Source organism: Passer domesticus, chromosome 1 (assembly GCF_036417665.1).
Source record: "Passer domesticus isolate bPasDom1 chromosome 1, bPasDom1.hap1, whole genome shotgun sequence".
NCBI lineage: Eukaryota > Metazoa > Chordata > Aves > Passeriformes > Passeridae > Passer > Passer domesticus.
Genome location: NC_087474.1, coordinates 156,515,868 through 156,537,809, shown reverse-complemented (window position 1 = coordinate 156,537,809; position 21,942 = coordinate 156,515,868). Strand labels below are relative to the sequence as shown.

General features: G+C 46.4%; 1 protein-coding gene across 5 annotated transcripts in view; it reads left to right on the top strand.

Annotated features, from left to right (window-relative positions):
• Positions 1 to 21,942, top strand: part of COL22A1 (collagen type XXII alpha 1 chain) — a 241,567-nt gene that overhangs the window by 127,693 nt on the left and 91,932 nt on the right. For all 5 annotated transcript variants that reach the window (XM_064398335.1, XM_064398343.1, XM_064398346.1 and 2 more), the window contains 6 exons: positions 958 to 1,011; positions 2,285 to 2,338; positions 13,721 to 13,756; positions 15,153 to 15,182; positions 16,077 to 16,130; positions 17,005 to 17,058. In XM_064398335.1, the coding sequence (XP_064254405.1) occupies positions 958 to 1,011; positions 2,285 to 2,338; positions 13,721 to 13,756; positions 15,153 to 15,182; positions 16,077 to 16,130; positions 17,005 to 17,058 (282 nt within the window). The remainder of the gene's footprint in view (positions 1 to 957; positions 1,012 to 2,284; positions 2,339 to 13,720; positions 13,757 to 15,152; positions 15,183 to 16,076; positions 16,131 to 17,004; positions 17,059 to 21,942) is intronic.

The window sequence follows — 21,942 nt, the reverse complement described above, 5'->3', positions numbered from 1 at the left end:
AGCTGCAGGATGTTTCATACACACAGGACAACAAATTGCAGTTGTGGATTGGGAACAACTGATCAAGGAGCTGTCTTGTGGAAGGGGGTTTGGTGTAAAGTAAACATTACCCTGGGATTTAAACAGAAAAATAGTCTATAAAACTTGGAAATATATTCCTGCTCAGAGTTAGCCTCAGATGCATTGAGATTCATTCACCTAGCTACAATGAAGATGTGCAAAAATTGGACATTGCACAAAAGGGAGTAATAAAAATGATCAGAGAACTGACAAACATGCCTATGAAGAAAAGTTGAAAATACTATGGTTGTTTAGTCTAGAGAAATTTGGAAGGAGATATATATGTGTATATATATATATATTTCAAATACATAGCATGTCATTGCAAAGATGAAGGAAACACTTTCCTCTGTTAGGGAAAGACTTACTAGTCTGGAGCTGCAGCAACGGGTTTAGGTACAGGGGGAAAAATCCCTATCTTCAAGTAATAAAAAAAAAAGTGGTGAAATCCATTGCATATGGACTTTGTGGACTGTCCACCTCTGGAGACATACAGGAACAAATTAATTATTCCCCCAGGTTACAGAAAGGAAAGGTAAAAAATGAGAGGTTTTTTTTTTTACTGGGTAAAACTGACCTATTGCTGGATTGCTTTATTATTTTTGTAAGAGCTGTTCTGGGCTGACATTCTGCTAGAGCACATTGTCCAGTTTACACAAATCCACTTCAGCAGGCAGAGGAAGCATTCCAACATGGAAAACTAGCACACACCTACTTCTGGTTGCAGCAACTTTCCATGGTACAGATGTAGGAACTTCAGCTATTTTCTCTATGGAATGGGTGGAATTTCTCTCTTTATTCATTACTCTTGGAGCAGCTAATTGGACATCACCTTCAAGGCAGTGACCTAAACATCACAGATTTAAATTATAGTGGTTCTTTCTCTCCTTCTTCCAGGGAGACAGAGGCCTGGATGGATTCCCTGGAAAGCCAGGTGTGGAGGGGAAACAGGTATGTGGCAAATACTCAAAAACTGGAAGTGTTTCTTGGTGAAAGAGTGGAAGCTGACCCTAAAACTGAGACTTGTCCTGTGTGGTTGCTAAATAATGGCAGCACCCAATCATGTCCCTGTTCTAAGGATCTTTGTTACAGTTTTCTCTTTTTTTTTTTTTTTTTTGTTTGCTTTTAGAACTAAACTAGAATGCAACTTACAGGAAATGCTACTCCTTTAAACAGGATAGTCTAAATGTTTGTCTTAATTTTCATTAAATACAAAAGAAGGTACTCAGAAAAAATCAGTTGTTTAAGCCCACAACAGGAAAGGAAGAGAACTGGATTTAATATATTGGGTTTGCTTTCAAAAAAGAAAAAAAAAAAAAAAGGCTTGGAAGTATTTACATTTTTAAAAGAAAAAGGAAACAGAAAATGGCCTAGAAGATCAGTACATTTTTGCTGATCAGACACACACTGCTTTGTCTAAAACCGCTATCTGTAGATTCCACAAGACTGTTTTCATTACCCAGGGAATGATACCTAATAAGAAGCATCCTTTTCTTCCAAGGACCTTCTGGTCTAAATAGCAAAGGACAGAATAAGAAGCAGAGGCCAGAAGTGATTTGCCAAAAGCCATGCAGCTAATCACTGCCACCCTTGAGCCTGATACCTCCAGGGTGCAGCACCTGCATCCTGCTCTGTTCCTCAGCCACAGTTTACCTTGTACCAAGAAGTCTGTGTCTAGTTAGTGTTTATCACTATCATTGCAAGATGGAAATGTTTTCCAGTGTTACAGATGGATAAAGAACTGGTTTATACTTGCAGCAAATGTAGACGAGGTAGGACATTGCAGAGGGATGTCAAAATGGATCCTTTTTGTTTAGTACTTCAAAAGAACAATTTCTCCAAGTGAAACCCTGTTACAGAAATTGCGTTTTCTGAAGCATTTCTTCCTTTTTCATGTCTAGACACTTTAAAGGGGGTAAATCTTCATGCCTGAATTTTATACTGAATTTTTTACACTAAATTTTGTGTTTGACACTGATGTACGTACTGAACTGCAATTTTTCTGAACCAGCTGAAATGGGATTGGTGTTATTGTGGTTGCTGTGGAATCTCCATTGTTACTCTCATTCCCCTCTGTGTAAGCAGAGTCAAAGCAGCCTCATGTGTTCTGTTAGTTCCTGCCCAATGTAATAGGACATCACCATTTGTGCTGCCAATACCTGCAGCCTTGTTTCTCCTGCACTTAACAAACAAAGAATTTTCTCTCAATTTTACCTCTTTATAGGGTCCTCCTGGCAGCCCTGGCCCTCCTGGTGCTAGTGGGACCAAAGGAGACAAGGTAAGTTGGGATGGGATGGACAGAGTGAATTTAGAAACACATTTGTTAATTCTTTCCTGGGCCCTCAGTGCTGGAAATATCAAGGCTGTTGGACTAATATTTATCTCGTTTCTATATAACAAAGGTTTATATATATTTAAACACCTCATTTTCTCACACGGCTTCAGTTTGAAATGGGTGTGAGTGTTAAAATGTATCTGTTTATGACTCCTCTGCTCTTAGTTTAATTCTGATAGTGAGAACAGAAGGAAATAAGAGTACAGTTTGGGTCAGGAAATCTTCCTCATCTAAGAAATGTGGGTAGAAATGTCAATATGTTTGTGTAGAAGCTGTTTTTCTCACCCAGGAGATGTAGAATTGACTCAGAAAGTGAAAACAAAATGCCTCTGAGCCTCCTACCTGCAAAATAATTATTAATTTCTCTCAGCAGCAATTTTGACCTTGTTATTTTTCAGAGTTGGTCAAGTATTCAAGGCAGCCTTTTATTTCCCTCTCTGTTAGAGATGATGCTGTGGTTTTGGTATTTCCGACCCAGCTCTTCAGGAGGAGTGGAAAGGCATGTCCAGTTCTGGATTTCTCTCTCTTTTCCTCCTCTGGATTAAGTCAGTCACCCTTTTCCAAGAATGCAGAGATTGGAAGCAATTCCCACTATTCTCTTCCTGCAGTAGTGATCAGTCTTGAGTTCCTAACACTTCATTCATATTTCTGAACCAGCTGTAACTGGTGCTTCCAGAAGATGTTTGTCTCCTTGGTCTGGTATTTTCAGAGTGGCTGGTGTGTATCTCTTCACTACTTCTCACACAACATGAGCTCTTTTTAGAACAGGCCTGTTTGGATGGGGCCCTGGCCAACCTAATCTAGTGGGTGGCATGTCTGCTTGAGGTATGGGGTTGGAACCAGATATTTTGGATTGATGGGCCAAGTTCAGTGGTATCAGGTTCAAAAAGGCAAAGTTCTGGGTTGTAAATTTTGGCCACAACAAAGCCCTGCAGTGCCCCAGGCTGTGGCAGAGTGGCTGGAAAGACGCTGGGGATGCTGGCTGACAGTGGCCAAACATGAACTGGCAAGTGCCCAGGTGGGCAAGAAGCCTGGTGGTCTCCTGGCCACCTGTGTCAGCACTAGTGTGGCCAGCAGGACCAGGGTGGTGACTGTCCTGCGCTGGGCACTGGGGAGGCCACATCTTGAGTGTTGTGTGCAGATGTATAGCCCTGCTGAGATTGGGATTAATTACAGATGCCTCTGTCCTAATTAATGTGCCAACGAGACCATTCACAAAGCTAACAATGGGGATTTTATTTAACAATAAATGGGAGGAAGACAGATAGAAAGAAATAGAGAAGAGGAGGATGTGAAGGGAAATGGGGGAGTGCGGGCTGGGAGAGAGATGAAGCAGAAGACGGTACAAGACCTTTGGTTCCAGTGCCATCACACTGGTCCTTCCTCACCATGTGCTTGTCTGCACTGGGGATCTCCATGGTTCTTGTGGAGGTGAGGGCCCCAGGTCGTTCTTTCAGGGTTCACACCTTTCTCCACTCCTTGCTGCCAGTATCCAGAGAGGTGTTTTCGTATTTCCCATGTGAAAGGAGGATGGGAGAGCTTTCCTTTGCCTGCAATGCTGAGGCCCAAGGAGCATTTCTCAGCTCCGAATGCAGGCCTGGGAGCAGGGTGGGGATGCCCCCCCCCAAGTGCAGACCAGGACTCAGGTCACCTTCTATCGGGCTGTACAAGGCAGCTCCGCCATCCTTCCTCAGCCGGCTCTCCCTGACCAGGCTGCCTTGCTATTTTCTTATGGATCAGGCTGGGAACCGGCAGCAGGACCTACCTGGGGCAAGTGGTTGCCTAAGGGTGAACAGTTGTCTTTAGAGATCCGCCTCCTGCTGGCACTGGGCTCACTCCTCTGGCTGCCCCCTGAGGCAGCTGAAGGAGAAAAGGCGGCGCAGAGCCCGCCGGGCCCTCTTGGCCATGGAGCGCCGTGGCCGTGGGGCCGGGGGCTGCGGGACGGCTGCGCTGCCAGCGGGGCCAGCAGGAACGCTGCGTGCCAGGGGCTGGGCAGGCACCGGGCAAGCTCCTGCTGGTGCCCCAGTCCCACAGAGCTTTTCGGGGGGGGCGGCCTGGGCTCGACCAGCCTCCGTGCCTGCAGCGTCAGCCTCGTCAGAGCGAGCGGCAGGGAAAGCAGAAACTGTAAACTGTCTTCCAGCAGCACCACGGGGAAAGGCTCACTGTGTCCCTCCTCACAGGGATCACTGTCCAGAGGAGAAGCTGCTGGCTCTGCTCCCTCCTCTTGCAGTGGGAGGCCCAACTCGCTCTATGCCTCACTGTTCCCCTCTCTGGCAGTGTCTCTGTCAGCGAGCTCTTCTTCCCCCCACTTTGCCAGTAGCTGGTCTAGCTGAGTGTTCCTGGAAACCACATCCTTGTTGTTAAAGAGAGACCACAGCCCTTCAAAGAGGTCTGGAGGCACGAGCTGTGTGTAATTTTCAGTCTCTCCTGTACAGTCTTTGGTCCAGCTGCAAAGGCTGTGCTGCACCGAGGGGCTTTCTGCATCCAGGGAGGAGAGGATCTCTTCCTCCAACTTCTCCAGCTCCTCTGCCTCGATATTCAGAGGATGCTTTGAAGCATCCTCAGGCCGTATGCACAGCAGCTTGTCACGTACAGTTTGCTCAGGCAGCTGATGAGTTTCCCTGTCCTCACAGGGATTTCCAGATGAGGGAGAAGCTGAGAGGTCTGAGCATTCCTCAGGCTCTGGTGTGAACCAAAGTTCATTTTTGCTGCTAATTCCAGGGATCTTTGTCCAGGGCGGAAGCTCCTGCCTCTCCCTCTTTCTCTCTCAAGAGGGCAAAGGATGTCCTCTGAGGAATGCTGTCCCTGTCTCCTGAGCCTCTGTTTCTGGGAGTTCTTCCTCCTCCCACTTTTCCTCTGGCTCTTTTGGAAAACTGTCACAGGGCTCCAAGTTGCCAAAGGTAGACTGCTGCTCTTCCAACTGGGCAAGAGACAGGAGCTCAGAAGAGTCTCCTGTCTCTTCTGTGGCATCTTTGGTCAAGCCAAGAGCGCTGGGCATCACCTGGGACTCTGCATTGGCCTCTTGGCAGACACTTGACTGCTCCTGGGTCTAGGTGAACATGATGTACCTGTGTTCACACAGGTATCGGGCAAGGCCTCTAAATGAGTCTCCATCGGTTTTGCCACTGTGCTCTTCCTGAACCTCAGTGAGCTCCTCCATCTCAGTGTGCTCCAGGTGGTTCCAAGGCAGGCTGGGTCCCTGTGCGGAGCTGCACGCCGCCTGCACGTTGCAGGGGTGGCAGGCGCAGGCCCTGCCTTGCTGCTGATCCTTGCCAGAGCCTTTCAGCTGAGCTGTCCAGGGAAAGTGTCCTGGGCCTTGTTAGCAGCCACAGTGCCCCATGGAAATGGTGGCAAAACCTGTTGGTGGCTGCCGGCTACAGGACCTGTGGACTGTGCTTTGCCTCTGGGAAAAGACCCAGAGGCTACTGCTGCTGGGGCTGCTGGCAGAGGGGGCAGCTTGACCCTTATCAAGCCTGCTCTTGGCTTGAGCTCTTGGAACGGAGATGCCCCAGTCAATGGAGGGCTGTGGAGAGGCAGCAAGTCTGACACGGACAATCTTTGTGGCCGTTTGACTGTGCCACTGAGGGGCACTGAGTGCCCTCCCTCCAGGCTGTCCTCCTGTGTGTAATGTCCTGGGAGGCTCCCTGAGGTGACCAGTCTGGGGAGCAGTTTGTCCCCTTGGAGGGGTGTGATGGTTGTCCAAGTGACCTGCAGAGCTGCTTGTGGCTGCCTGTGGGTCACCTGTGGAAAGCAGGTGGAGGCATGGATTGGAGACAGCTGTGCCCCCTCCATAGCTGCAAGCTCGGCCCTGGTCCCAAGGACAATGCTGGCCACAACAGCCTGGCTGGGCTGAATTTCCTGCTGTGCTCCTTGGGTCTGGGCCATTCCTTCACCCAGGCCATCCTGGCACCGGCTCCTCCCCAGAGCAAGGCCTGGAGCCAGGCCTGGCTGGCGGTCTCTGCCCCCAGCCCTCCCCCAGGCCCCAATGCAGCCTTTCCCTCCATTCCCTTCCCTCACCTGTCGCCACTTGGACAGCAGTGGCTGCCCCTCATGGGACTGGCTGTGGGCATTTTCCTCCTGTCTGTGGGACATCCTGGTGGTGCTCTGATGAACACTGACCAAGGGCACCCAGGAGAGCTGCTTCCTCCTGAGGACCTGCTACCTCGTGAGAGAACTGCTGCCTCCTCAGAGAGCTGCTCTCCTGAGAGTGACAACACGAGGGGTTTGGCCCTACAAGAGTCCTCTGTGTCACAGCCTTTATGTCCCAACAAGCCCCTGCAGTGCCCCAGGCAGGGAACAGAGTGGCTGAAAATCTGCCCAGTGGGAAAGGCCCTGGTGGTGCTGGCCGACAGCAGCTGGACTTGAGCCGGCAAGTGCCCTGATGGGCAAGAAGGCCACTGGTCTCCTGCCATTCTGTGTCAGCACTAGAGTGGCCAGCAGGACCAGGGCAGTGATTGTCCCTCTGTGCTGGGCACTGGGGAGGCCACACCTCGAGTGCTGTGTGCAGATGTGTGCCCTTATTGAGATGCAATTGTGGAAAAATCGTTATGTTCAAATTAAGGTGCCAGTGACACCACCCAACAAAGTGAACAACAGGGATTTTATTTAACAATAAATGGGAAGAAAAGAGATAGAAAGGAACAGAGAAAAGGAGGGGGAGAACTGAAGTGGGGAGCAGAAAAGGTTGTGAGAGAGATGAAACAGTAGACAACCCAAGACCTTTGGTTCCAGCGGTGTCACGTCAGTCTTTCCTCACCAAGTGCTTGTCTGCACTGGGGATCTCCATGGTTCTTGTGGAGGTGAGGGCCCCAGATCGTTCTTTCAGGGTTCACACCTTTCTCCAGTCCTTGCTGCCGCTATCCAGAGATGCTGTTTTTCTATTTGCCATGTGAAAGGAAGATGGGAGTGCTTTCCTTTGCCTGCAATGCTGAGGCCTAAGGAGCATTTCTCAGCTCCTAATGCAGGCCTGGGAACAGGGTGGGGATGTCCCCCGGCCCTAAATTTAGTTTCTGTAGGCTTCTACAAAGCAGCACTTCCGTCCTTCCTCAGCTGGCTCTCCTCGACCACGCTGCCTTGCTGTTGGGCTTGGATGGAAGGATTTGGGTTGGTCGCAGAATCTACCTTAGGCAAGTGGTTGCCTAAAGGGTGAGTAGTCATCTTTAGGGACCTGCCTACTGCTGGCACTGGGCTCACTTTTCTGGCTGCTCCCTGAGGCAGCTGAAGGAGAAAAGGCGGCGCAGAGCCCGCCGGGCCATCTTGGCCACAGAGTGCCGTGGCCGTGGGGCCGGGGGCTGCGGGACGGCTGTGCTGCCAGAAGATCAAGCAGGAATAATGGGTGTTAAGGACTGGGCAGGCACTGGGCAAGCTTCTGCTGGTGCCCCAGTCCCACAGAGCTTTTCCTGGGGAGGGGCAGCCTGAGCAAGACCAGCCTCTGTGCCTGCATCGCAAGCCGTGTCCGAGGGATCGGCAGTTGCACCACAAATCCAAAACGCATTTGTGTCCTTGGGCAGTGCAGCAGGAAGAGGCTCACTGTGCCCCTCGTACCAGGGATCACTGTCCAGAGGAAAAGCTGCTGGCTCTGCTCCCTCCTCTTGCAGTGGGAGGGAGAACTCGCTCTATGCCTCACTGTTCCCCACTCCTGCAGCGTTTCTGTCAGGGAGCTCTTCTTCCTCCCACTTTGCCAGTAGCTGGTCTAGCCAAGTCTTCCTGGACAGCACATCTTTGTTGTTAAAGAAAGACCACAGCCCTTCAAACAGTTTCAGAGGCATGAGCTGTGTGTAATTTTTGGTCTCCCCTATACAGTCTGTGGTCCAGCTGCAAAGGCTGTGCTGCACCGAGGGGCTTTCTGCATCCAGGGAGGAGAGGATCTCTTCCTCCAACTTCTCCAGCTCCTCCGCCTCGATATTCAGAGGATGCTTTGAAGCATCCTCAGGCCCCGTGCACAGCAGCTTGCCATGTACAGTTTGCTCAGGCAGCTGATGAGTTTCCCTGTCCTCACAGGGGTTTCCAGATGAGGGAGAAGCTGAGAGGTCTGAGCATTCCTCAGGCTCTGGTGTGGGCAAAAACTCATTTTGCCCCTTGTTGCAAGGATCTTTATCCAGGGTAGAAGCTCCTGCCTCTCCCTCTTTCTCTTTCAAGACAGCAAGGATGTGTTCTGAGGAATGCTGTCTCTGTCTCTTTCAGCCTCTGTTTCTGGAAGTTCTTCCTCCTCTCACTTTTCCTCTGGCTCATTTGGAAAACTGTCCCAGGGCTGCAAGTTGTCAGAGATAGACTGCTGCTCTTCCAACTGGGCAAGAGACAGGAGCTCAGAAGAGTCTCCTGTCTCTTCTGTGGCATCTTTGGCCAAGCCAAGAGCGCTGGGCATCACCTGGGACCCTGCATTGGCCTCTTGGCAGACACTTGACTGCTCCTGGATCCAGGTGAACATGATGTCTCTGTCTTCACACGGGCACAGGGCAAGACCTCTAAATGAGTCTCCATAGGTTTTGCCACTGTGCTCTTCCTAAACCTCAGTGAGCTCCTCCACCTCAGTATGCTCCAGGTGGTTCCAGGCAGGCTGGCTCCCTGCACGGAGCTGCACGCTGCCTGCACGTCGCAAGGGTGGCAGGCAATGGCCCTGCCTTGCCACTGACCCTCGCCAGAGCCTTTCAGCTGAGCTGTCTGAGGAAGGAGTTTCACAAGCCTTGTCAGCAGCCACAGTGCCCCATGGAGATGGTGGCACAACCTGTTGGTGGCTGCTGGCTACAGAACCTTTGGACTGTGGTCTGTCTCTGGGAAAAGACCCAGAGGGGCTGCTGGGACTGCTGGTAGAGGAGGAAGGTTGACCCTTGTCAAGCCTGGTCGTGGCTTGAGCTCTTAGAACGAATATGCCCCAGTCAATAGAGGGCCGTGGAGAGGCAGCAAATCTGACACGGACAGTCTTTGTGGCTGTTTGACTGTGCCACTGAGGGGCACTGAGTGCCCTCCCTCCAGGCTGTCCTCCTGTGTGTAATGTCCTGAGGGACTCCCTGCGATGACCAGTCTCAGGAGCAGTGTATCCCCCTGGAGGAGTGTGATGGTTGGCCAGGTGACCTGCAGAGCTGCTTGTGGCTGCCGGTGGGTCACCTGTGGAAAGCAGGAGAAGGCAGCTGTAGCGGTGTGGGGGCTATAGGCCCCCAGCCCAGCAATGGCGACAACGAGGGTGTGACAGATCCCCCTGGCAGACTCTGCAGGAATTCCAGCCGCCAGCAGAGTTTTGGCACAAATGAACAAAGAGACAGCAGCACAGGTCCTGGTGTGGAACTAGGATTACTTTACTCAACAACAAACTTCTTAAGGCCAAGATCCCAAGACCCCAAACTGAGGGCCAGCACTAGCTTATAAAGGGGGGGGGGGGGGGGGGGTCTTGGGGGAGGATACAATTATTAACCAATTGGGAGAACTGGGGGTGGAACTCAAGGCAGGGAAATACAGTCTTGTAAACCAATGGAGAATCTTAAGGGAGGGGAAAGGCTTAAGTAAACCAATGGCATTTCAAAGAATACAAAAATGACAGAGAAGGTTCTGGAGGAAAGGGCAGTCTTGGGGAAGGATTGACATCTGAGGAGAGGAGGAGCAGAGGAAATTTTTTAGGGGGAAAAGGGTAGGGACAGGAGGGATTGACAACTTGGCAGGGAGTGGCCAGGCAACGAACAGAACAAGTGACATTTTACCGAGCTGAATAACAATGAGGGAGTGAGTCTAAGTTTAGCAACATAAGATACAAAATGGGGAACCTGTGCCACTCCAAGAGAAGGGGGAGGAAAACAGAGCAGGATTTCAAAACCACAAATTAAGCAGTAAAATAGGCCAAATAAAGAAAATAAAACCACACCACAGCAGGCAGCTATGTGGATGCTCTGTCCTCTCACATGCTTTCATGGTCCTTGTCTCAAGGCAGTTACTGACCATGGCAGCCAGGCCAGGGTGGGCTCCCAGCTGTGCTCGCAGTCTCTGGGCCATTCCTCCACCCAGGCTGTCCTTGCACTGGCTCCTCCCTAGAACAAGGCCTGGAGCCAGGCCTGGCTAGCGGTCTCTGCCCCCAGCTCTCCCCCAGTTCCCACTGCAGCCTTTCTCTCCATTCCCATCCCTCACCTGTTGCTGCTTGGACTGCAGCAGCCGCCCCTCACGGGACTGGCTGTGGGCGTTCGTTTCCTGTTTCTTGGACATCTTGGCAGTGCTCTGATGAACACTGGCCAAGATCACCTGGGAGAGCTGCTTCCTCCTGAGTAGCTGCTGCCTCGTGAGAGAACTGCTGCCTTCTCATAGAGCTGCTCTCCTGAGAGTGACAAAACAAGTGGTTTGGCACTACCACAGCATTCTGGGTCAGTGCAGGGACCCGTGTTACAATGGCCTCTGGGCACGATGCAACTGCAGGTCACCAAGGGCTGGTCTGCATGTCCACCCCTTGTCTCAGAGGCCAGGTAATTTCTATGGACATGCCCCTGTCTAAGAGTGGAGGCTTTCCATGTAGACACCCCTTGTCACAAAGGTGTTGTTTAGCCCCTTGCCCTTCTACTTTGGCTACGCTTTTTCCTCTCCCAATGATCTGTTGCTCTCCCTTTTCCCACCTTACTTGTTTCCTTCTTAACCATCCCCAAAGAAGCCTTATGCCCTGCCAAACTGCTTTTTCCGCCCAGCCCACTATATGTTCAACCTTTTGGCCCCCAACTCATGTAAAAAGATAATCAGGACGGCAAAAGCTCTGTTAGCACTTCATCTGGCCACTACGATAAAAGACAATAAAAAGTGTTTGTTTACAAAGATCAGCAACAAAGGAAGGCCAAGGAAAAAATCTCCATTCTTTATTGGATGTGGGGTGGAAATATGCTTCAGTCTTCTACAGGCAGGTAAATTCTTCAGAGGACAATCAGCTTCCTGAGACAGCAGGCAGGGTTGAGGAGGAGATGAGAGCCCCTCTAATCCTGTTGGAAGTCATTAGTGACCTGAAAAGCCACTGAGCCACTGACAAGTCTATGGGATTGGCTAAGAGTCGCCCACGTTTGCTGATGGAGTTGGCAGAAGAGCCAAGCCACTCTCGCTAAGCCACTCTTCATCCTTTTTTATTATGAGTCCTGGCCAGTCGCCAAGGTCCCACATGGATGGACGCGCCACTGTGACACTCATGCCAAGAAGGACTGCAGGGAGGTTGAGGGCAACTCCAGTCCTGTCAGGCAAGGCAAGGTCCTGGAGCAGATCATCAGGAGGGGGATCACAAGGCCCAGAGAGGACACCTGAGGGATCAGGCCCAGCCAGCGTGGGTTTAGCAAAGGCAGGTCCTGCCTGAGCAATGTGATGTCCTTTGAGGAGCGAGTGACCCACCTCAGGGCTGAGGGAAAAGCGGTGCCTGGAATCTTCCTGCATTTAAGCAAAGCTTTTGACTCCATCTCCCACAGCACAGTCCTGGAAAAGCTGTCAGCCCAGGGCTTGAGGAGGGGCACTCTTTGCTGGGTTAGGAACTGTCAGGATGGCCAGGCCCAGAGAGTGGCTATGAATGGTGTCACATTCAGGTGGTTTTTGGTTACTTGTCATGTGCCCTGGCCCAGTCCTGTTCAGTGTCTGTCCTTCTGATGTGGACAAGTCATCGAGGCTACCTTCAATAGTATATTTGTGATGACACCAAGTTGGGTGGGATTGTCAATGTACTGGAACTTTGGAAGGGGGGGATGTGCACAGGCTGGATGGATGGTGTGAGGCCAGTAGGATGAGGTTCAAGAAGAGCCAGGCCTGGGTCCTACCCTTGTGTCCCAGCAAACCCCTGCATTGCCCCAGGCTGGGGCAGAGTGGCTGGAAATCTGCCCAGCAGGAAAGGCCCTGGCAGTGCTGGCTGACAGAGGCTGACCATCAGCTGGCACATGTCCAAGTGGGCAAGGAGGCCAGTGGCTTTCTGGCATTCTGTGTCAGCTCTAGTGTGGCCAGCAAGACCAGGGTGGTGATTGTCTCTCTGTGCTGGGCACTGGGTAGACGTCTTCATTCAGTTTTGGGCATCTCATGGAAAGAAATGTGTTGAGGTACCAAGAGTGTTGCCAGAGAAGTGCAGTGCAGTTGATGAAGGGTCTAAAGGGTAAGTCCTGTGAAGAGTTGCTGTGGGAACTGGGTGTATTCGGGGGAAAAGAAGACTCAGGGGGGACCTTACTGCTCTTTACAACTCCCTGGCAAGCAGCTGTATCCAGGTTGGGATTGGTCTCTATTCCCAGACAACCAGTGACAGGACAAGAGAAAATTGCCTCAAGTTATGCCAGGGAACATTCATGTTGGACAGCAGGAAACATTAGTTGACTGAAAGGTTTCTCAGGCATTCCAAGGTTCTGCCCAGGGAGGTGGTGGAGTCAGCATCTCTGGAAGTGTTCAGTGAACAACTGAATGTGGCACTCAGTGCTCTGGACTTGCTGCCCTGGTGTGTTCAGTCACAGGTTAGGCTCAATGGCTTTGGAAGTCTTTTCAACCTTAATGTTTCAGTGATTCTATTTTTAAGATCCCTTCCAACCCAAACCATTCTATGATGCTCTGAATAAATAACAAAGAGTAATTGAACTTAAGAGGAAAAAAATAAGAAAGATATGCTGGGTCATTCAGAGACCTACATGAGTAATGAATCAATAGAGTGTGGAGGGAAGCTATGTGATAAATGTAACACCAGTCTGTGCTTAAAGTAAAGGATAAACCTTCTGTATGCACAGTCTTAAAGCATAATAAATGGTGGGCATTGCTGGAGAAAAATGAACTGGAACAAATTGATAGCCTAGATGGCAATAAATCATGGAAAAAGGGTGTAGCAAGCCAGTGTCCTGCAACCACTATGGTGTGAATTGCTCTATAAAATGACTTGGGGAAAATGGTACCATTTCTCACTTTTTTGTAGTTATTTGGTTACTAACAAATAAAAGTGTTTTGATCTCCTTAATAGCCATCCCCTTGGTGGTCTGTTAGGGATCTAAGCATCAAACAGAGTGTTTGTGTGGTAAGTGTATGAAGAAAATGCAAGATTTTTTGAAGTACAGATCTAATGCTATTGCACATCCAATGCATCATTCATTTTAAGTCACTGGATGTCATTAAAATGTATGTAAAATATCACAGTAACACAGACCACAACCAGTTTCTACACATATTCATCTGCAGAGCAGAGAAAACACTTAATTGAGGGTGTGTGTCCAGATCTATTAATTATGAGATGGTTATTGAGAATAAGAATGTACAACAACAGTTACAAAATATGCTCAGGATGTTGTTTTTACTTTGCACTGTTGTGTATTGTGCCATGTTGTGTTCTATATGTTTTTTCATTTCTTTCTTGTTTCCCTGCAGGGTGAGCCAGGACTTCCAGGATTGCCTGGCACTTCAGTAAGAATTTTTTTTTTAGCTTTTCCAGACTTTTTAGCATTATTGCATGAGAAGTAGAAATGCAGGTTGGGAGGATCTCACTGAGAGATGTTAAATACTTTTTTTATTATTTTTAAGAAGTTTTTAAAAGTGAAGACTTTTGAAGAAGTCACGTAACAGGTTCCAATGAGGAGATGCTCTGCTACAATTTTGGGAGACTGTGAATGAAAGCATTGCCTCAAGTGCATGAGACAGAGCAATACTGTGACAGGACTATGAGGTTTCTGACAGTTGTTGAGTTGATTCCAAGTGGCCTTTGGTACATAGAGCCTGGGCAAGTTATAATGGCAAATGAAATTTCAGTATTGGATAGCTGAGTGTCTTTGACATGGACTGAGTGTAAGAGTTGGGGCAGGAGAAGAAAAAGGCAGTTTCTGATGGGAGAGAAGGATGATCTTCCCTTAGCTCAGTGGTGGAATAGTAAGACAACTAGAACTTGATGTGCTGAAATCAGGAAAGCACTCATGAAAAAAATTAAACTGAAAAAAGAAGAGTCAGGTTTATCTTTATTGTGGCACTAGATTAACATCCTCTGTGTGTATCCCTCTGCCTTCAGCAGTGCCTTCACTGATGCCAGAGACATCTCTGGCAAGGATGTAAGGATGTCCAGAAACTAGTATTGTCTGTATGAAGAGGTTAGCTCTGGGTGAATGGAGAAGGATTTACCACTAAGTATGCAGAGGAGAGGTCTAGAACTGAGTTCAGTATGGGCTGGTAAAAAAGCAGTTAGGGAGCATCCCTTTGACTTAAAAAAAAAATAAAAGAATGAAAGGCTCCCTGTAATCATGGGAAAGTCAGGAGACAATTCCCTTACTCAGAATGTGGTAGAAAGTAAAGGAATTACAAAACTATGAAAAAAACCCAGGCTATCTGGGTAAGAACATTTTGCTGTCCTGTTTAAATGTGATATTAATGATGGGATAGCAATTACCAAGACATTTTGAAAGATGTGTATAACATCTGAAAACGAATTTAACTGATGGGACATATCCCAAGCCAGTCTGCCTGTTATGTGATTCCTTCTGCATTCAACAGATCTTTGTGGTTTAGAATAAAACAAGATCTGGGGAATTCACTAACTTATTTATATAATGAGATAATTAATTAAGTTCTTACTGTTTATGCAGCCACCCAAATCCCTTCACAGGTAAGAGAAAACCTTGTGTTGGTCTGAGCTCTTTAAATAGAAAGCATCTCCTAGCCTGCAACAGGATTTGAGGAGCTGTAGGAGTTATCATGCAACTTGAAGGAACAGCAAGGGGAAAAGAAATACCCTGTGGAGGCCCATGATACCTCTGGCACCTTCTGCCTAGTATTTACTCTTTCCATCCTTTATGATTCTGCATTTCTATTGCAGGTGCATGCTGAAGGCCTAAAAGGAGAGGAAGTAAGAGAAACTCAATATCTCTTCTTTCATTGCAAGGATATTTTAATGTAATTCTGTTCCTTCTTAGGTTAGATTTTGCTTTAAAATAATACTTTAAAGGGAAGGTGGATGGAAGCATTATCAGGACATTGAGAAATAAATTTTCCTATTTACGGTGGGGAAAATAATGAAAAAAGGAAAAAGGGCAATGTCATTTTCAGATGTGAATCTTACATCAATGAGAAGTATGAATTCTACAGTCAGGTATGCAATTATCTAAGGACAGGGATGTATTAACATTAATGTTAACCAGTATTTGATTTTTTGCCTAGTTTGTCTCTGAACCTGGGCTCTCAAATAGGGGGGACATACCCGTTGTGTCAGTCTGTTAGTCCTATGTATAACATATATATATATTTAGATTTTGATTTTTTGCTGGTAGATCTGTAATTTGTATTTAGCTGTTACTTAATACAATTGTATGCATCATGTAAATGATACTTTAAAGCCCTTCAGAGCTCTGTAGGCTTGGGGGAAATGCTGGTGGAAGCTGCTTATGCAAGAACTATTCTTTTCCACCACCAAACCCCAACCCAGAGTGTTCTAGTGGAATATCCAGGATATCCCAGCCTCTTCAGTAGAGTCACTACCTTTGAAAAACAGAGAAGCAGATATGGATAAGTGCCTGTTGAGTGTGGGTGGATCAGTCTGTCTGCAGCCTAGTGAGTGCTGATAATTTGAGTAGCCAGAGATTAAGGAGAAAAACAGCTGGTCTCTGCACTGGTTCTTCAGGACTTGTGGGGGAAGTGGTGGTATAGCTCCTGTAAAGACAGACAACGTGTCTAATGTGCCCATGCACATTTTCATAAAGATATTTTAACACTTTTTTTTAAAAAACCTTAAACGTCCCTGTAGGGAAAGCCTGGGCCACGAGGACCACAAGGCCAGCCTGGACTTCCTGGACCTCCAGTAAGTTGTTTCTCTCACTACTCGCAATTTCAGAAGCTGAAACTCAGGCTGGAGTGAGGCATATGAAAATCTTATACATTATTTAGGCTCTAAAATATTTAAATAGTGCCCACAGCCTCCAGTTTCCTTCATTGCTGAGAGGAGGTGTCGTGCTGTGGATGGCCTGTCTGAACACAGGGAAGTGACAACCAGGACATGGGCAGACTCTGCCTTAAGGCTGTTATCATGCAGAACCTGACCATTTTTCTATTTCTAATGTCCTGAAGAGCTGTATGGGCATTCAGCACATCTCAGAGAGGCACTGACTGATAATTTGTGAGCTGTCATGTCATGAAGGTTAGGGAGTAGGTGCTGTCAAAGAGGTTGGTGTTATGCCACAAGGTTGTGGTTGAAATACTTTCAGGATGAAAACTAAGAATTGAGTATGTGTGTTTATATTTCAACACAATTTTTACCAACATTCTTACTTCTGACTTAAATTGTAGCCTATTCTAGTTATATTTTATGACCCAGCTCTGCAGGATGTCTCAGTTCAGACTGTCACTGCTGCCTCATTTGCAAACACTCTGTGTTTCCTCTCTTTTGAATTGCTTGTTGTGTTCCACTGTTGATTGGCATTGTGAAGGTGTGTTACTTAAATAAATCTGGTTTGAATTATGCAATTTAAATATAGTTGTGTGCTCTGTATTTAATCAGGGCATTGTCACTTTATCTTGTTTACTCATTCTCTTCTGCTCACAGGATAACATAATCATCAGGTAAGAGTTGTCTAGGTAGCCATACAGTAATGGTAGCACAAAACAGTTAGGAAATCATATATAGTTCACTAGTTTTTCTTATTGTATTAACTTTCTAAACCTTCTCAATTTTAAAGGGAGAGCCTGGTCTGGAAGGCAAGCCTGGAGTCCCTGGTTTGCCAGGTCAAAGGGTGAGTTGCTTCTTTTATTTAATCTGAGTCTCAGGAGGCTTGGGACAGCTTTGTTCAATAAGGTTTGCTACTTTCACCCATCTTACATATACTTGTCTACTTATATAGGAATCCTGAGGCCCAGATTTTTACCCATGTTCCTTATTCATGGTCCAGGAATTTTCAGTACATCTTGGAGCTGACAGGTTGAATGCAGTGTAGGTTTTTTCTTCTCATGTGCTCTCCGCTATTTATCTGCTCCTTACCGCTAAGGAGTTGCTTGATATGACTCTGAGTGTGCAGAACCACTACCAGTGTGGTCAGTTTGAAATTTCAGAGAAATTCTGTTGTCCTGGAAGTCAAGTGAGTGTAAGATTCTTGTAGTACGTATTATTTTCTGTTCTGTTTGGTCTGTACTCAGAAAGAGGATCTCCAAAATGGTAGCTAGTGTACCATTCTCTGCCAGGAGCTTAGTTTTTCTGTGCATGAAAAATCTTGGATTTTTTCTGATGTGGAATTATGTCTTCACATATTTAAGTACTGCTAGAAGGTAAATTTTATAGTGGGCCTGATATCATTCCACTCATACTCTGACCCTGCTTTTCCCTGCTTGAGCCTGTTGAAGAACATCTCATGAGGCAACACAGAATCAGAATATCCTGAGTTGGAAGGCACTGATCAGGATCATCGAGTCCAAATCCCGGCTCTGCACAAAGCAGCCCCAAGAATCCCACCATGTTCCTGAGAGTATTGTTCAAATGCTTCTTGAACTCTGTCAGGCTTGGGGCTATAATCACTGCTGTAACCACTGCCCTGGGGAGCCTGTTCCAGTGCTCAGCCACACCTGTGTGAAAAACCTTTTCCTGATACCCAGCCTAAATCTCCCCCACTTCAGCTTCATGCTGTTACCAGAAGTCCTGTCACTGGTCACCAGAGAGAAGAGATCTGTACCTGTCCCTCCTCTTCCCCTCACAAAGAAGCTGTAACTGCAAGAGGTCTCTCCTCAGTCTTCTCCAGGCTGAACAGACCAAGTGTCCGCAGTCACTCGTAAGGCCATTCTCGTTGCTTTCCTCTGGACACTCTCTAATGTCTTTGTGTTTCTTATATTGTGGCACCCAAAACTGCCCCCAGGACTCAAGGTGAGGCCACCCCAGTGCAGAGCAGAGTGGGACAATCCCCTCCCTTGCCCAGCTGGTGATGCTGTGTCTGATGCTCCCAAGACAGGGTTGACCCTCCTGGCTGCCAGAGCCCTGCTGAATCCAACTTTCCACTTACCAGGACCCCCAGGTCCTGTCCCACAGCTGCTTTCCAGCCTCATTCCCTATCCAGGGTTGCCCCATACCAGGTGCAGAATCTGGCACTATGGATTCACACCAGTCCCCATACAGTTGGTGATTGCCCAGTCCATTTGTCGAGGTCTCTCTTCAGGGCCTCTTTGCCCTCAAGCAAATCGACAAATAAGAGTGGAACTGAGATACCTGCTTAGCATTTTTGGAGGCTGTCACTTGGGTCTCAGTACTGCTGTTTAATGGGTCACTTTTTTAAAGCAGCCACAGAGACTTGATATAGTTCACTCCTTAAAGGAGATCATGGGGTTTGCCTGCAGTGCTTTGAGTCAGCACCAGCACAGTTTTCAGCCTGTGTGAAAACCTGTGAGCATAGGAGGATGATGAGCAAACAGCAGTACAGGGAAAAAAATATACACCTAGCTAAGAGGTTTTCTACAGACTGTCCATTGGACTGAGTGCTGGTAAACTTAGCTGTAAGCATGAATTTTAGGAATCTTCTCCTTGGGAAGATAGTGCAAGCAGCCTATATCAACAAGTCAGCGGAAAATGGCATTTACTTGCTTTCTTGTAATTATCTAAATGTTAGAAAATATCACTTTAGCAAATAACTGCACTGCTTTGCTCCAAAATTGTTAAGTTAGGAATTACCCTGGTTTTCAAGCCTGCTGTGAAACATTGTTTCTTGAATAAGATTAATAGAGTATATTAGCTGGGTAAAGGACAGTGATCCGTCAGGATTTGCAAGAGGACAGAAAATGCTCCTGTTAATGATCATTTGATTACAGATGTCATTTGATCTGTTCTGTCTTTGAATTTTTCCCTAGACTCTGTTGTGTCTAGCTAGTTAGACTTCTCCTAAGGGTCTTTATTAGTCACCAAGCATCTTAGATGAATAGGTATATTTTTTTAATTAAAGGCCATTATTCAATGACTGAATTCATGAGATGAATCAAAGTACTCGGCTTGGTGGATCTACACAGATCCCATCTTGGGGCAGGAGGTAACAATTCCAACCTGAACCAAGCAACTGGGTTGTGTTCATTTTATTAGTCAAAAGTGCCTGGCAGCTGATGTCTGCATTTTGACAATGATACCCTCAGATCAGGAGCACACTGTGTGAAGAAAAATGCTCTGCTATTCTCATGTGACCTGTAAGACCTTTGAGTGACAGACAATACTGTCCTGATTTTATTAAAACTGCCTGAAAAAGAACTCTGAGAGTCTGCTTTCACTTTTAGGGAGGTTTTGTGGTTTTCTTCCCTCTTCCTGTCTTTCTTTTTTCTTCTGTCAAATTGAAGAAAATTGAAGTGCTTTGGTTCTGCTCTTAAGTCTTTGATACCTGATGTACTGAAATATTTGTTGGAAATAAACCAAATTTTTTTTCTTGATAGGTACAAAAGGTGCAGGCTTATGACACACTCCTGGAAAACACACATTTTTGTGGCCAGTAGTTCCTCTTAAGTGTACTCAGTAATTTGGATTTCAAGAATTTGCCTCTTTTTAAAATGCTACAATTTCATTCAAGTGATTGAAATTTCAGAAAGACACCAAGAGAAAACATTTATCCTGCAGCAATCTTGATGTAGGAACTGTTTAGACCATTTTGAGTGTCGATATGCTGGACTGCAGCTTAGTTTTATAAAATGACATTGATAAAATCTGTCCAAGTTCAAGGCACAATCAGTACAAAATAAAAAATAATACAAGAGTCTCATGGGGTAACAAGAATAAACTTATGAAAAGAAAAATAATGGAAAATAATGAAAATTATTAGATTAAATATACCATTATTAAATATTCCCTTATTTTAAGAAAAATAATGGAAAATATATTTATAATATAGTAACATTTAATGAATTAACATCTCCATGTTTAAGACTTAAATATATAAGTCAGACAGATAAGTAGTAGTAGTAGTAGTAATAATAATAATAATAATTAATAAAAATTTAAACTGGAAACTCCTGGGTTCAGGGTGCACTCTCCACCTTAGGCTCCCAGAATCCAAGGGATGGAGAAAGCTGACTGGTAATTCCAAAGTCAAATGAATAAATAATTCCAGGAGAGAGAAGAATAATTTTCTTTGCCCTGAAAATTAAGTAGGCTTTTTGGAAGCAGCCAGTCTCAAGGTGCAGTCTCTCTCAATGTCCAGAAACCCTTGTAACCCTTTACTCTGCCACAACTGCCCCAATAATCACTCATGATCTGGCCAACCCTGGTGGTATTTTCATCCTCAAGCTATGGAGATGCTCTCACTTTGAAATTTACTGGTGTTATCTAATGCATATGGAGACTATAAAAGGCTGTTAGGAGCCTTCAGGGAGCTGAAACATTGAGTAACATTGCTGGATTTCTTCCAGTTTGTCTAGTAATGCAGAGGTAAAGAGACCAGATGAAATGGGTAATCCTAGTATGCCATCCAGGCTACAGGAGAAACAAAATTGGCATTTATGCCAGCAGTCATATTCATTCACAACTAAAGATGTTTTCTGCATACTTTGTACCAAATCCACCTGATTTCCTGGGCCAAACCTCAGAGAAAAACATGCTAAGAAAATATATGTGTATTCTGGCTATTGGACAGCAAGATGAGAAACAGTTTTGGGCTGTGGTAACCTTTCAGAATTTCTCCTCCAGCAGAGTGGAAACAACATTTTTCCTTGGTTTCCTGTCCTCTGTATAGTAGATATCTTTCTGATGGATGGTTGTGTTTGTATTTATTTGTGGGTGTTTGAATGACTTTGCCTGCCCTGGCAAAGTTCAGCCATGCAGAAATCAAACCCTAAGCAAGTTAACAAAAAAAGGGAAAAGGGCTTGATGCCATAGACTAAATCCAGAGTGAAACTGCAATTGTCAGTGAGGTAAATACACAAATTTCCAATAAAACACACATTTTTAGCTGTGCTTTTGCTCAAATTGCTGATAAAGGCAAAGAGGATATATTTAATATTGTCAAAAGATACACAATCTTACAGACTTACCTGATTCTTACTGTAGGCAACAACATAATTTTTGGTTTTCTCTGTCATATTATTAGGCAGTGCGACATTTCACTGAGTTTTGCTCTCATAGGTATAATTTCTCCCAGCAAGTATTTCTGTCCTTTACAGACAGACTATAATGCTTTGGAGCAAATCTGTTGTAGCTGGATTTCAGCTAATCTCCAAGTGGCCCACAAGTCCCCTTCAGAATAGGAAACCTCTCTCAGTCTCTCTGTCTGTATAATTATATGTTCCTTTAAGAGATTTCTTAATGTTTCGAAAAGACCTGAAGCTTCTCAACATTATACTCAATGAAAAAATAAGCAGCTCCTCTTGCATCTCCTCTGGAGACAGAACAGTTGTTGGTGGGACATAAAGGCATCAGTAAAACTGTGTTGTTTTGATGGATACAATTAAGGATGCTTCCTATGTGCTGGTGCTAAATCCACCTCTGTTTCTTGGGACCAAGCCTCAGAGAAGAACACTACAGCATCTCTCTTATGAGGAAAACTGGGAGATCTGAACCTGTTCAGCCTGAAGAAGTGATGAGTGAGGGAAATCATCCCTGTCTGTCAGTGTCTGCAGGGAGGGGTCAGAGCATGGACCAGGCTCTGCTCAGGTGCCCAGCAATGGGA